General features: G+C 35.2%; 2 protein-coding genes across 2 annotated transcripts; both read right to left on the bottom strand.

Moving 5' to 3' along the window:
* Positions 1 to 775: 775 nt before the first annotated feature.
* Positions 776 to 11598, bottom strand: LOC145793161 (uncharacterized). Its single transcript, XM_082875865.1, has 10 exons — positions 10924 to 11598; positions 10544 to 10588; positions 8234 to 10164; positions 7721 to 7905; positions 7523 to 7606; positions 3797 to 6660; positions 3518 to 3679; positions 2887 to 2977; positions 1106 to 1186; positions 776 to 1011 (listed from the first exon to the last, which is right to left on the bottom strand). The coding sequence occupies exons 3-5, from the start codon at positions 8374 to 8376 to the stop codon at positions 7536 to 7538; spliced, it is 399 nt and encodes a 132-aa protein (XP_082731991.1). The 5' UTR covers positions 8377 to 10164; positions 10544 to 10588; positions 10924 to 11598; the 3' UTR covers positions 776 to 1011; positions 1106 to 1186; positions 2887 to 2977; positions 3518 to 3679; positions 3797 to 6660; positions 7523 to 7535.
* Positions 11599 to 11726: 128 nt separating this feature from the next.
* On the bottom strand, positions 11727 to 14147 carry LOC114264452 (lichenase). Its single transcript, XM_028205062.2, has 2 exons — positions 13901 to 14147; positions 11727 to 12882 (listed from the first exon to the last, which is right to left on the bottom strand). Exons 1-2 carry the CDS (start codon positions 13992 to 13994, stop codon positions 11867 to 11869), a joined length of 1110 nt encoding a protein of 369 aa, XP_028060863.2. The 5' UTR covers positions 13995 to 14147; the 3' UTR covers positions 11727 to 11866.
* Positions 14148 to 15105: the final 958 nt, after the last annotated feature.

Genomic DNA, 15105 nt, shown 5'->3' with positions numbered 1-15105 from the left:
CGCTAAAAGTCCATTTTTGGTCGGCAAAAGTTATCCGCGACCAATTTTTTTGGTCGCTACTTTGGTCGCCAATTGAGGGTCGGCAAAAGTAATTCGCGACCAAAATTGGGGTTGGTCGGCAAAAGTTGGATTTGCCGACTAAATTTTTGGTCGCTAAATATTCAATTACCGCGACTAATTCATTTTGTCGCTAAAACACTTTGGTCGCGAAAAGTGATATTTTCCCGACCAAATATCTTAGTCGCCAATTGACACATTTCGCGACCAAAAAGTTTGGTCGCCAATTATCACATTCAACGACCAAAAAGTTTGGTCGCCAATTGTGACATTCCACGACCAAAAAATTTGGTCGCCATTTGTTACTTTTCGCGACCAAAATTTTTGGTCGGCAAAAGTGAAATTCCACGACCAAGAGCTGTTTGGTCGGCAATAGATGTATTTTTTGCGACCAAAACTCTTGGTCGGCAATTGTCATTTTTTGCGAAAAAAAATTATTTATTTGTCGCGACTAATAAATTGGTCGCCAAAGCAGGAAAACAATACACCTGTAATTCCTAATAATTCATTCAATCCGTAATAAACCAATAATTTTAAAGCATCATTCAAATTAACTGAATCATTAACATTCGACATAATACATAATTCACTAACATTCGACACAATACATAATTTTAAAGCATCATTCAAAAACTAAATCATTAAATATTTTCTTACTTTCCAATTTCCCAATAGGCAATAACATAGCACATAAATTCAAGGAATGGCACAAGTGACGTTCCATACAATGGTAAACCCAACAACTACTGAATCAATTCCTCAAGTGAGTCAAATGAGATTAAAACAATTAGCCACAGTTCTTGCTTGCTATGCAGCCACCAATGTTTCTTTCCCTAAAACACAAACAAAACTAAAAGCTACAAATAAACTAAGCAAGAAAAAAATTTAGAGATCTCGAGAGAGTGAATTGTCAGCAGAAAACCACAACGGTGCTCTCCCTCCCTACAACTCATCCTGCAAATACAAAGCAACAAACAAGATATATCAAAGTGGATCCTTTGTGGAATTGATATTTTTAAACAATTAATTAATATTAAAGAAATCCTACATGTGCACTCTCTTCTGTAATATCAGCATCTTTGTCAGTTTCATCATCATCAGCCTCGGCATCATCATCATCACCTTCAGCCTGCAAAAAGATTTGGCCAATTTATGGAAAATGTCTTCAATAGTTCACACATGATAGCAGCTAAAGAAAAACACAAAAGAGACCACTTACAGTCTAATGGTTTTACATGTTTAGTATGTTTGGAAAAGCACATTCAACTCACAAAGCGTTGTCTCAACTGTTTAGAACAAAGTTAATTACTGTCTTATACTGAAAGATTATTTAGAACAATGTCTTATATTAAAAATGTGCAACAAGTGAATTCTTTTCCTGACCCATAGAACAGAGTCAATTACTGTAGTCTCTCAATAGCCAAATCTAATGTAAACATGTATTTATGTTCTTCTTAACAAACAAGTTGTTTGGTTTGGTGCCCTAAACTCTAAAGTAATTAATCAACTCTATAGAAGTCAACAAACCTCCATGAATCTCCTCCAGTCTTCACAGTAGTACTGACTGGCAGTCACCAGATCATTTAGTGTTCCACAAGATAGCAGCACAACCCAGAGGACTTAAAAGCCCAATTCTACTCCTGAACTACACATCAGAACAGAAACCACAACTTCACAGCAGCAACTCATATCATCACCAATTTAGATAGTTAAGGTAGCTTAACTATCTAACAAATTGACTTCTAAGTTAAACCAATTCAAACCCTGACCATAATGAAGTTCCACCCAGCAAGCAAGGACACAATCACTATCAACAGATCCAGCAGCAGCATAAAAATCAAAAACCCAATTCTACTACTGAACTACACATCAGCACAGAAACCATAGCTACAGCAGCAATATCACAAGCAACAGCAACAACTTCATAGCAGCAACTCAGATCATCACCAATTCAGAAAATAAAAAATTGAAACATAAATTAAGGTAGCTTAACTATCAAACAAAATGACTACTAAGTTAACCCAATTCAATCCCTGACCATATTATTGACATGTTAACTGAGGTGAGGAAGGGCATGTTGTGTCTCAGAAAAAGTGCCCACAAACACATAGTCTATTTTAGTGAAACATTTAATCCTAACCCTCAACTTGAGCCACATTACCATAACAATTCAATGCAAGGACACAAGCACTGCTCAGGTAAGTAGTACAAATTTCCAAAAACTGATTGTTTTTTTTTTTGAACAAGGTTTTTTTTTTATTTTTTGACAACCTGGCCCTTACAATCCTCCAGCTCTAGATATCATCTAAGATCCATATTGGTGACTAATGTATGTAATTGAACTGCGACAACAATAAATTTGACTATCCCACAGTTGTTCAGTTATTTCTTCCAATAATCCAGAGTAAAGATGTTGATGATGAAGCTCCTCAGCGCACAGGAGGCATTATTGAAAAAACTAATTTTTACAAAGAAAGTAAAAAACCAGATCATGTTTTCCAGAGTAGCTTTCAGTTCTGGCCCAATTACAATTGGCCGCTTTGTTAGGATGTCACTGAGGCCATCATACTGAGCCATCAAATGATTTTTGAGTTATGAATAAAATTTTCTTTCATCCTAAAATGTAATTAACTTTATTTGACTTCAGTTAAGACTCATTCTAAACAACCAGCAAACCAGTTGAATCACTTATAACAAAAGAAGCAGAGTATCAATTGAAGTATCCTCGAAATAACCAGTACAAGGTTGGTTTATTTAATTTATATCAGTGCTCAAATTTACAAGCCTTTTCCTAGTTACATGTCAATAATACCAAATTAAAAACCTCACCTTTTCCTTCTCAAACACCTCAGATGGAGCATCAGGTGGAACTAAAGGCCAAACTGCAGGCTTAGGCCAAGGTAGCATGCTGAGTGAAGCACTGCACAAAAGAAAAATATATTAGAGAGAGTTGGAGGACCACAGTGCAGCATCAAAGGAACTCTTTGGCAATGCTGACTACTACTTTCAAATAGGATTGGTATGCTAAAAAGTTGTGTTTCTACCTGTTGACAGGACTTCTTTCTATATCTGATCCATAACCAATTAGTTATGCAAGCCTCATGAACTACCACATGGGGAATTACATTGCAATAAGCAATAATTTTGGTATTAAATTTGTAGAAACAAGTGAACAAATGCATGGCTATTCTTTTTTTTCTTAATAAAAAAAAATGCTTGTTAATTGTCACAGGGAAACCATTGAGAAATAAAAATAGAATGAAACATATCATCGCATCTATATGTCAGTAAAAAACATGCCTAGACAACTATTTTTTCCCTCAAACTCCATTCTCGGTTGAAATAACAAATGTTGATTACTTCCACTCACCAAGTTACATAGTATAGTATGCAAACACTGCACTATATCACACTAAGTATATGGAGTTTGGAAGTCACTTGCAATGCGTGTAAACTTTACCTTAATCCAGCATAGTGAATAAAGATCACCTTGAAGGTGATAAAACTCTGTTTCTATATCAGGTGCCACTTGTCCATCACTATAATGAGAAGCAATTGTATTGATTAAAGCCAAGCAAGCAATTATCACCCAAACTTCACGCATACAGAAGGGTAACATACTCTGAAAAGAACACCAAGAAAAGAGAGGTAAAAAGGATAAGAATAAATAACGTTTCAATAATAGCTTAAAAAAGTACTATTATTACTGTGAGTGAACATTGAACAACATGTCAAATACCTCATGCAGTGCCAATGCCTTTGAAAAACCGATAATAAATGAATAGCCCCTTGATGCAACCTCAAAGGGACGATTCAACTTGAATAACAGCTGCAAAATTGAGATGTATAATTGCAACAAAGTTAAAACACAATTGCAGAAAACCAAGTACCCTTGAAATGTGGCGAGACAAAACATTTAAAGTTTTGACAAATATAACAACCACTGTAGAAAACTTAAGAAAGTATGGCTCCAGTGAGGCAATTAGTATAGATATTACAAATTAAGTTTAACAATAAAATGTAGAATTAAGTTAACTATGATATACTGAGCACGTACTAAAGCAAGTTCAAGCAGTGCATCCCAATTTCCAATATGCAAGAAGAATAATATAAGTGTTACTGATAAATGAAAGACTCAATGCTACGAAAAATTTTACATGCCATAAATTGAACATGATTGAGGAAAACAAATAATGCAATAACTTCTGGTATGAAAAAAAAAAACATAATTTTCCATTATGTATAAATTCTCCTGTTATTATCTAAAACCGACCTAAGTTAATCCTACTTCTTTGTCTTGCACACCTTTGCTTGGCTGGCAAAAAAATACTGTCTAAATTCAAATTCTCTAAATGAATCATCTTCAGTAATCTGTGTTAATGGTTTGTTCCCAGGGTTTAGCACTGCAGCTTGATCATCTCCATGGTCCATTCCTCCAAAGTCCCAATGTTTCCCTCACATAACTGCATTACATGAAAAAAGTAAAAACATACGGAAATTGACAGATATTTTTTAAATTGGCAACACTAATGAAACACATAAATTGACAGCTACTTTAATATTGTCATCACTAATGAAACACAGAATGAATTAATTTTGTGAATCAAGAGAAGACAACAATGACTGAGAAAACACAATACAAATATAGCTAGAGAAAGATGTTTGATGAGTACTTATAACTTATAAGAACATAGAGATTCAAATTTCGCATAGTAAGGCCACTGAGGGACTTCAAGTCTTCGAGACAGAGTGCTAAACAACAATCTACATACCCTAAGGAAATTGACAGTTGTTTAGTAGGAGAAACAATCAAGAAGATGAAAATAAGGCCCCAACATGGTCTATTTTTAACATGGAAAAATTATATAATACGGTCTTAAAGAGTGAATAAAGAAAAATTCTTGGGGGGGACAATAGACAAAAACTGAGCATGCTCATTCAACAAAGCCTTATTCAACTACAAGGAATTCACTACACAAAGCCATTTTGTGATTCACTGCCATCCTATAGTATGTCTTAAACCAATTTCTAATGATACTGCCTTGAAAAAAGATGTGTACTAAAATAATAAGCATGAACCGGGGAAATTGAATTCCCAACTATGCTGGACTGGCATCAAGTGTCGTGTCCCTACATACCTGTATCCAATTGAACTTTTCCTGTTATTATGACAAAAATTATAGACTGTTTGTCATATAAATGAGTTGTGATTTGTCCTTTTCGTGCCTTGACAGAGAAAAAAACTAACAGTAATAACAATAACAGGATGGAAAAACATTATTGTCCTTTTTTTCTTTTGGGTGTAGGTAGGTGGGTGGGTGGGTGGGTGGGCAGTAGGGACATGGGAGGGGGATGGACCAAATTGCATCATAAATAAATAAAAAAATGTTGTTAGTTCATAACACTTTAAAAAATGTAGCTACTTACCTCATTACCATGCAAATCAACCAGTGTTTTCAACTCAGCTCTACGGAAAAGTGCTACATGTACATGTCCTAGCAGAAAATATAATAGCTAAAATCACAGAGAATAAGGGTAGCCAAGAAGACTAATTAGAAAGACCAACCAATGAATTTACTTAACTAATGCAATGCAATAGTGCTGAGCAAACACAAGTACCTTGCTTATTGGATATGCTACAGGAAAACAAATCCAAACAAGAATGCAGACAAATGGGGCTACAACTGCACCAATAGCCAACCCATATCTAGAACAAACAGATTGTGGTATAATCTGTTCATACAGACTAGTAGTAATTAGCGCATGCAAATTCACCATGCTGATTTAACCAGGAAAATTGAAACATCACGATGCGAAAAATAAATTTGAGTTTTCTAAAAGCACTTCTTCAGAAAATGTATCCATGCTACAAGAACATAACTCAAGTTTTCTAATAAGCACTTTTTCTAATGGGCAGACACATTCCCACCTCAATTCCCCATGTCGCAAATTGCAGGGATAAGAAATCAGTTTTACGTGGGTAAAATTGGGCACGAATACCCTAATAAACCATAAATTGCACTGCAAATTCAAGCAGCTGTCCACCTGCTCCAAATTTTATAGCTCTCTTCTAAAGAAATGTTACCTAAGATAAATCCCTCACCTCTCCAAACAGAAGTATCAATGTAACTAAAATCAGGATGGCACCCCAAGCAGTGATCAAACTATACAGAAATATGGGAAGTGCCTGAGGAAAAGAACATCTAAAAACATCAAGTACTTCACGTTACATGTTACTAAAAATAGCTTGGTTCAACATGTCATAATATATGTACCTCCATGGCAGCAGCATTGCATATAACCACAATAATTACGAATCTGACACAGTTCACCCAGAAATCCAAGGTAGGTTTCCTCAATGAAAACTTGAAGGGACAAATATAGTCCAAGAGACAAATAGTAGTGCAGATAATAAAATACCAAAACTGACAACACATACAAAAACACCGAGTACCCTAGATTTATCCCTCCTGTGATCTTGAACATACAAACCTTATAGTACTTAATGGACCAACCGCTGGCATTGCCTCCCAAGCTCTCCTTCCAAGATTCATACTCCGACATGGAATAAAACGCTAGAACTTTCCCATTTCTGTGAGTAGCCTGTGCAACAATAAATACCAGTTATTATAAACTTCACTTTCAGTTCCACTAGACAGTAATGGAAGTAAGATTGGACAGGGATTAGCATTCTTATTCCTTCCAAGATTCATACTCCGAATTGTCAAAGTCCCTTTGGTTTGAGAATCAAAAGCTGGGTTGCCAATAAGAGCATTGACAAAAACCCATAGATGGTTCTTCACTGCGTGGGCTTTGAGATTAGCATTCTTATTCTTTTTATTAACAATACTCATTACATAGTTTGTTATCTGGTTGGTAACATAATCAACATGAGTCCCACCCTTAATTGTCGCAATCAAATTTACAACGTTGACCTGGAAAGTCATCAACCCATCAAAATTTAACATTAAGTTTCATCAATACAGCTGCTGAGAGAAAACCATTTACCTATAACCAACTATTTAGGATGCAACTAAAAACTATAAGAATAACTATGAGACAAATAAATATATAACTAAAAACTATAAGAATCACAGACAGACAAATAAACTATAAGAATTTACTCATTTAAAATAGACAATTTTTCACTAGTATTTTCCAGTAATCATTGAAATTTACTTGAATTCTAATGCCTTTCTTTTGGAAATCTTCCAATGATTTGGACTTTTGGGAAACCTATTCTTATTGTTGTTTTCTTATTTTCTTTTAGGATATCTGGTTTCCCCACTTCATCGACATCATTACACACACAATGCAATTCAACTTGCCATGAACTTTAAAATGGAAAAGAAAGGTGATAAAGGAGTAACTAGTGACCTACGTCGTTAACTTAATTGGCAGCAAGAGAAATAGAAGATGAGATCATTAAGTAAAGATCAAAAGAGACAAAGGTAAAGGCTCAAACCTTCATAGGTCATTCATCCAGATGATTTCTTATTCTTCTTTCCAACATCTTCATCCAAGACTATAGATTTTGAATCACTAAGAGCTGATGTAGAACATCCAGAAACAGGGTTGTTAATCCTGGAAATCTACTTCCAGCGAAGGAAATCCATTTTCAAATAAAAATATCTGAACCAAATGACTAGATGCTATAGCTTACGATTCAAAAAAGTCAATGCTGCAATATTGCAGCATTGACTTAATAAATAAAATGTTGAAGAGAAGAGAAAACCCCAAGAGTGCTCCAACACAAACCCAAAACATGTAGTCATCTGTGAAGAAGCCTCTAGACTTGAGAAGGAATTTCCCAACTGTAGGTGCATGAATTCAGGGGTCTGGATTGGGCTGCAATAAGAAAAATGTTCAGAATTTTGAGAATGTAAAGATACTACGCAAATAGTAAAAGAGAACTTAGAAATAGAAATCAGAAGTGCATATAAAGATTCAACAATGTGGTATAAAGATTGGTAAATTAAAAGCTCATTCTAATTCAAGCATTGGTCTTGATAATGCAGGCGCAAGGAAGGATAGGCTTGTAGTTTGGTACAAACCTACATTACAAGAGCAGTTCCTAGATAGCTCTGAACAAACATAAGCATGTTTATATGATAATGATAAATAAATAAATAAAAGAGTATAAGCAGAACATGTATACTGAGATACCAAAACACACCTGGATGTAATTCTCATAGCACCACTGTGTTGAGTAGTTGGTTTCTTTCCAGGAACTGTCGACCTAAAAGAATAACACAATACACAGTAAGGTAAATCACTTCTTTCAGAACATGAGCTCAAGAACTTGGTACTACACGTCATGTCATTCCGTGATTACTGGTAAAAATGCAGTGAGAAGATCAATTATGACAATTTGTTAGACTGCATGAACATCATCCAAATTCACATCTTCATTTTCTCCTTGTTTAACAGCCACATAGTTCTGTCAGAACCATGGGTCATTCTTAATCCCTTCAATCTTGATACGCTGCATGAATACAAAGAACAATTACAGAAAATGAAGGAGAAGAAAATATCAAAGAGATCTAAAAGTACAGTTCAGTAAAAAAAAAATTGATTATCCTTAGAAAACATACAACCAAAAGGTATAATTTCATTCTCGCACAAAAACAATGTGATTTTGATATGCATAGACAAAGTAAAAGTTAGACACTCAAATGATGTGTCAAAAAATAAGAATGGACAGAGAGACTGACATCTTTGAGAAGTTAGAGAGCACCATACAACCTTCTTAAACAAGCTCATTTTATAGACCACTTGCAACAGTTTATTTCACACTGTTTTTCCCTAAGGTTCTAACAATACATTGCTTTTGAAAAATTCATATAAAAACAGTTTTGAAAACCTCTTATTAGCGATCTAGAAATTCCAGCAATAATTTCAAGCAACCAAACACTTTCAAAACCAAGCCAATTCAAACAATTGCCCTTCCATATAGCCCTAGATTTTACAAGCTTTCCTTAATCATCACTATTCCTAATTCATAAAACTACCTACCATACCTGTGTGTACAGGAAATTGAATCAACAATTCTGGATCAACACAACACAGATGGCTATAATAGCTGAAATCACAGTAGAAACAGTAAAAGTTGAGAGAGATTGTTCCAAGAGGTTCAAACACCTCTATTGTTTCAGATATAGCAATCAACGTTAAATTTTCTATTCATTACATATCTCATCAACAATAGTATTTGGAGAATTCAATCTCATTCTGCTAATCTATTTTTAAGCATTTTTGATAATATGCACATATATGTCATCCTATTGTGAACGACCTCCAATTGCACCCAAATATTAACTTCAATTCTCAATATCTGAAGCAAGAACAGGCTCAGGTTCAAGAACACTGAAGCATCATGTCTATGAAAAATTGAAGTTTGGACTATCTATGCATTTAGATATGTAAACTTTTGTTATATTCACATACTAAAATAAAAATATGGTTTTTTAAGTGGGAATGGCACACCCACGCATGAAGAATCCAAGAACTAACAATTAGTGGTTAACTGATATGTCATTAATTAAACCTCCTTAGGGATGAACTGTTTTGCAAATATGAACCGAGAAAAGTAAAAGAAGAGATGCTAAAATCATTTTACAAAGAAAATTATCCCTTAGTCATTAGAAGCAGAACACCAGGTTATGGAATCATTTCTTTTGAAAACGACATAAAAAAAATGTTGGTGCTTGCATAAATATTTAATAAGTATGCAGTAATTCACATTCAGACGTCAATGTTTTGAATCCTTATAGGATTCAAAGGCAATGTAGTGAGAAACCCCCAAAAGGCAGTCATATTCCACCAACACAAGAATAACTTATAATATATGGCTACATAACAATTTCAAATTGCTTGAGCCATGAATAAAAATGTAGAATCTGAGGAGAAAAGTAGGCACAACATATAGAATTGAGATATTTATGGTTATAAAATATTACCTTTGGCAGCACCAATTTTCCATGAACTAATAAGCTAATTCAACAACGCATCATTCTCTATCCCTTGAGAACCAGAAACAAGACCTTCATCTTGTTTGGTTAGCATGTTCTGCAATGCATGGCCAAACTCATGGAAGACAGTCTCAACCTAATTATAGCAATCAATCAATGTGAATATCATGAAACCGAAATGGAAAAATCTGCAGAACAGTTGCAGCTTATATGACTCCTCAGAAAATTGCAAACCTTCCAGTGATCAAATAAATAGATATAATCATATAGATATTAAAAAATAATAGTAATATCTATCTCAGTTATTAAACCCAATCCTTAAAACATTCTCTAAAATCAGAAATAGTAACCAATACTTCCACATGAATTGGCATTTATACAACTTAAATTTATTCAAGTTCTGCTCCATTTGGAGAAGTACACACAGAAGTATAATCCATCAATTTTTTGTAGAACACTTGAATATGAGCATTTGAATTAAAAAATTATATAAATAAATAAATAAAAAGGCATACCTGAGAAAGTGTGGATGAATCAGATTCCATAGAGGCAATTTTTCTCTGTTTTTCCAAAACAACCAAATTAATAAACTAGGTAGAAACAATCATCAACCGTTCTAAGTCAACACTGCCATTCTCGGTCAAACAGTTAACTAATGAAAATTATAGGAACAAAAAATCTTCAGTAGAAATTGAAATCAACAAGAAGGAAAAAATTAAACCTATATTTGAGGTAAGAGATGTGTATATTGATCCAATCTTTTGGTTTCTGAGGGGAAAAAAAGGAAAATATAAACAAAAAAAGAAATCTGAATCTTGAATTCATTGAGAGAAAAGCGAAGAAAAGAAAGAAAGTGAAAAACAGAGGTAGAGAATGAGAGGAGAGTGGTGTGTACCTCAAGGCTGAACCTGGAGCTGGACTGAATCAGCAAATCTGGTGCAGAGTTCTAATCAGAGAAGATCGAGGGGTCGATTGAACAGAAATGGAGGGAAAAATTAGGGCAAAGATGAATTATCCATCTTCGATTTCATTTCCGACGCATTAATGTGCCTCGCCGCCTGATCATTCTCATCACAATCAGCCCGTTCCAGATCGTCGTTTTGATGAGTCTGGCGGTAGTCCTTTGTAGACAAAGGTTCTGAAACAGTTGAGGGGAGTGTAGGGTCTGCATTTGAACATACGGCTTATGGAGGGATTGGAGAAGATCAAAGGTAGGGTTAGGGTTTTGAAACCGACGACGAGAGTGAAGAAGACGAAGGTAAGGTGAGGTGAATGGCGCGACTGAGCTTTGATCGAAATCGACTGAGGTGTGAAAGAGGCGCGTAGGAATTTTTCATATTTGTTTGAATTAGTAAAGTCATCCCCTACCAAACTGATGGTCGGCTAATGCATTTGGATACCAAAACAACGCCGTTTTGGTATCAGCGACCAAATTATATTAGTCGCTAAAAATAGCATACACAGCCCCCTTTTTAATTTCATTCTTCCGCCCATATTTTTGGCGACAATTAGTGTAATTTGGTCGGCAAAAATTACTTATTTGCGACCAAAAATTTTAGTCGGTAACAGTATCAATTTTTAGCTACGAAATTTACTTTTGGTCGGCAAATGTCATTTTTTTGCGACAAAAATTTTTTTGGTCGGTAAAAGTGGTCGGCAAATGTGTAAATTCTTGTAGTGATATGTTGAAACTTGAAGTGGTCTCGTACATAGCATGATCTCTCTTATTCAAGATAAACTTGCAACCATACATGAAACTAAAATAAGCATGACAAAGCCTAGCCCTGTTTCATGATTTTTTATTTTAATGTTACAAAGTTTATCACTAACATGAAATTTTACACTGAACTGATACTTTCCCGATAAACAGATGTGTTGTTTTGAGCATAGACATCCCAAGCCCGCCCTGCACCAAAATTGAGTTGAAATTTTGGTTGCCCATCAGGATAGAACTGCCCAAAGTGTTTTTCAAGCTCAGGACTTTTATTGTTCTCATCAAACATAGCAAACAAGTAAGTTTCAATGGGTCCATTAGGCCTCCTCGGGGTACCTCCATTAACATGTTGAATCAAATTAGAGTTATAAGTGAATTCATTATCAAGTGTAGCCGCAAACCCACCGTCCGATGGCCACCCACTCTCCGACACCACCACCCCCAGCGACCCTCCCCCGGCCCCCTCAATGGCGACGTAAAGAGCATCCAACATAGCATCAAACAAGTTTTGGTACTCATATGGGCCGTCAGTAACGACCACCGACGGCGACGTGAACGAGGCGTATTCCAACGAGATGTCGGTAGGATCGCCGGAGTAACTAAAATAAGGGTATATATTTGCGAGTAAAGGAGAATTTGTTTGGACTAAGAACCCGATAATTGGGTCTATATATTGCGTCACATCACCTCTAAAAGAGCCTTGTGATGGGGGGAATGATTGGCCGAGTAATGAAAAGGCAATCGCGGTCGAGACTCCTATTTGGCCCTGAAGCCCGGCGGATGAAATGGCGTTGTATATGTTTTGCATGGCAGAAAGTACAAACTGAGATGGGTCGCCGTTGGCGGGGTCCACCTCGTTTCCAACGGCAATGTAACGGAATGAGACGTCAGGGAAGTTGAAGACGTTGTTTTGGACCCATGAAAGTGCGGTGGAAGGGTCGGAGAGGGATTGGAGGTCGGAGTTAGGGACGCCGAGGATGAGTTGGATGTTGGAGCCTCGGAGGGCTTGGAGGGTGGGTTGGTCTGGATTGTAGATTCTCATACTGTTGATGTTGTTTGATTGGTAGAGAGATATGACTTGTGGTGGAGATGGTAGATTGTTGCCTTGCATTCCATAACAGACTCCTACAGACTCTACACCTGCATAAATTGAACACAAATGCTAAATATCTTAAATTTTAACTGAAATGAGTTATGTGGAGTAGATATATTTAAAATTCGTATGTGAGGTAAGTTCCATTTAGGGCAAATTACAAACACCCCGCGAGGTTTGATAAAAATACAGATTCTCCCCTGAAGTTTGAGAAATTACAAATTGCCCCCTGAGAGTCAAATTTTCATAACAAATTAGGAGAAATTAGGGGGGAATCTGTATGAAAATAAAAACCTCAGGGGGCAATTTGTTATGAAAATATAAACCTCAGGGGGCGGGATGTAATTTCTCAAACCTCAGGGGAATCTGTATTTTCACCAAACCTCAAGGGGGTGTTTGTAATTTGCCCTTTCATTTAATAATATATCTTTATTCATGGATATATTTTTTTGAATTTGTAATATTATTATAAATTAAAACACTTGTTATTCATTTTCAATCGTTAACATACCCCACACACCTTATCACCGAATCCGACTATCACCAACTCCGGTCACTATTATTGGTAACCTCCTCAGACAACAACCTCACACCACACCATCTTCGGCAACTAAACCACTTTCCCGCCCCTGCCCCCGGCCCCCACCAATTAAATGGAAACCAGCGACGGGCCGACTTTATCTACCCAAAAATTTTTACCTAAAAGGTTGCAAAGTAGGTTCAAAATGAGTAGCCAGCAAGGCCAACTTTGCCAACAACCACTTCGTCTCCACTTTTGATTATAATTTTTTATCGCAGACAATCACTTTATCTTTGGTTGATCATTCATTTTATTTGTTTTTAAAATAAATTTATGATTTGTGAGTGTAATCAAATTTTTTTTAATCCTTTTATTTTTTGCTAAAAATAAATATAAACATAAAAATATACTCTTTAAACAAAAAAAAAAAAAATTGTACACTTTACCAAACACACCCTAATTTCAAATTTTCACTTCGATCACATGCAGCCAGGAGAGCATGCATGGCCTCGGAGAGAGAGAGAGAGAGAGAGAGAGAGAGAGACCTGTAATTTGAAAGTCTTGGATGAATAACGATCCCAGTAGAAGCATTGAAGCAGCCATCAAAGAACTATGACTCATTCTACTTGAGGTAGCCATGGAGAAGAACAGCAATTTCAATTTGGATTGAAGAGCATTTAAGCTTGTTGATTTTCATCACTACCATTTGGGCTCTTTATATAGTCATATATGACTTAAAATAAAACAAAATACTTTTCTAAGACGACTTAGAGATGCCCAATTTCAACCACCATTCATTACCCCTTCAACAAAACATGCAATCTGTGCATTTTTCTAATGTCATTATTTTATTTTTTTATAGTACAAATAAAATTTATTTGGTGAAAAAATATTTTTTAAATTTTTTGGAGCTGCTATTCCTATTCTAAAATGGAAAACATTAAAAGGTTCCCAAAATATTACCTCTAAATTTATTTATAATAATCAGGTCAATGTGGATAAATTTAAAACTAATACTTTAAGATTCTTTAGCATTATTCTTTTTAAGCACTTCTATAGCTATAAACTCATAACAAAACACATTATAATCACTACAACAAAATGCACCTTTGACGCCTAAAAAAAATTTAGTCCCCAAAAGTTATGGAATTGGCGACCAACATTTTTTTTAGTCGACAAAAGTAAAATATTTAGTTACTAATTTTTTTTTAATCGGGGTATATTCATTATTGGCGACTAAAAAAAATTAGTCGCTGAAAATGCCAGAATTGGCGACAAAAAAAAAAACTTGGTCGATGCATATTGACTTTTGGCTACTAAAATATTTAGTCGCCGAATGGGAAATAAAAAAATTATTTTTCTCTTTGGCGACTAAAGTTTTAGTAGCCAAAAACTTACTTTCAGTGGAAAAAAAAAATTAGTTGCTGTATATTGACTTTTGGCTACTAAAATATTTAGTCGCTGAATGAATAATACAAAAATAATTTTTCTCTTTGGCGACTAAAGTTTTAGTCACCAAAAACTTACTTTCAACGACCAAAAAAAAAATTAGTCGCCGTATATTGATTTTTGGCTACTAAAATATTAGTCGCTGAATGAAAAATATATATATATTTTTTTTATCTTTGGTAACCTATCTTCAGCGACTAAAATTTAGTCAGAAGATGTGTTCAAAATTTTACTGGGAAATATTTCATATTGGTGCCTAAATTTTTGCCCAAATCTATTACTTCTTCACACAGTTCTTTCC

Source organism: Camellia sinensis, chromosome 6, assembly GCF_055761805.1.
Source record: "Camellia sinensis isolate YWXY chromosome 6, ASM5576180v1, whole genome shotgun sequence".
NCBI classification, from domain to species: Eukaryota; Viridiplantae; Streptophyta; class Magnoliopsida; order Ericales; family Theaceae; genus Camellia; species Camellia sinensis.
Note: the sequence above shows the minus strand (reverse complement) of the source record. Positions and strands in the feature narration are given on the sequence as shown.

What these genes read in the sequence shown, in the direction of transcription:
- LOC114264452 (XM_028205062.2), bottom strand. Translation starts at nt 13,994, where the DNA reads ATGGCTACCTCAAGTAGAATGAGTCATAGTTCTTTGATGGCTGCTTCA. An exon ending in CCAAGACTTTCAAATTACAG is followed by an intron (nt 12,883 to 13,900) that starts GTCTCTCTCTCT and finishes CAATTTATGCAG; the next exon opens with GTGTAGAGTCTGTAGGAGTC.
- LOC145793161 (XM_082875865.1), bottom strand. Translation starts at nt 8,376, where the DNA reads ATGACGTGTAGTACCAAGTTCTTGAGCTCATGTTCTGAAAGAAGTGAT. An exon ending in GCTATGAGAATTACATCCAG is followed by an intron (nt 7,906 to 8,233) that starts GTGTGTTTTGGT and finishes TTCTTATTGCAG; the next exon opens with CCCAATCCAGACCCCTGAAT. An exon ending in AGCATTGACTTTTTTGAATC is followed by an intron (nt 7,607 to 7,720) that starts GTAAGCTATAGC and finishes GTTCTACATCAG; the next exon opens with CTCTTAGTGATTCAAAATCT.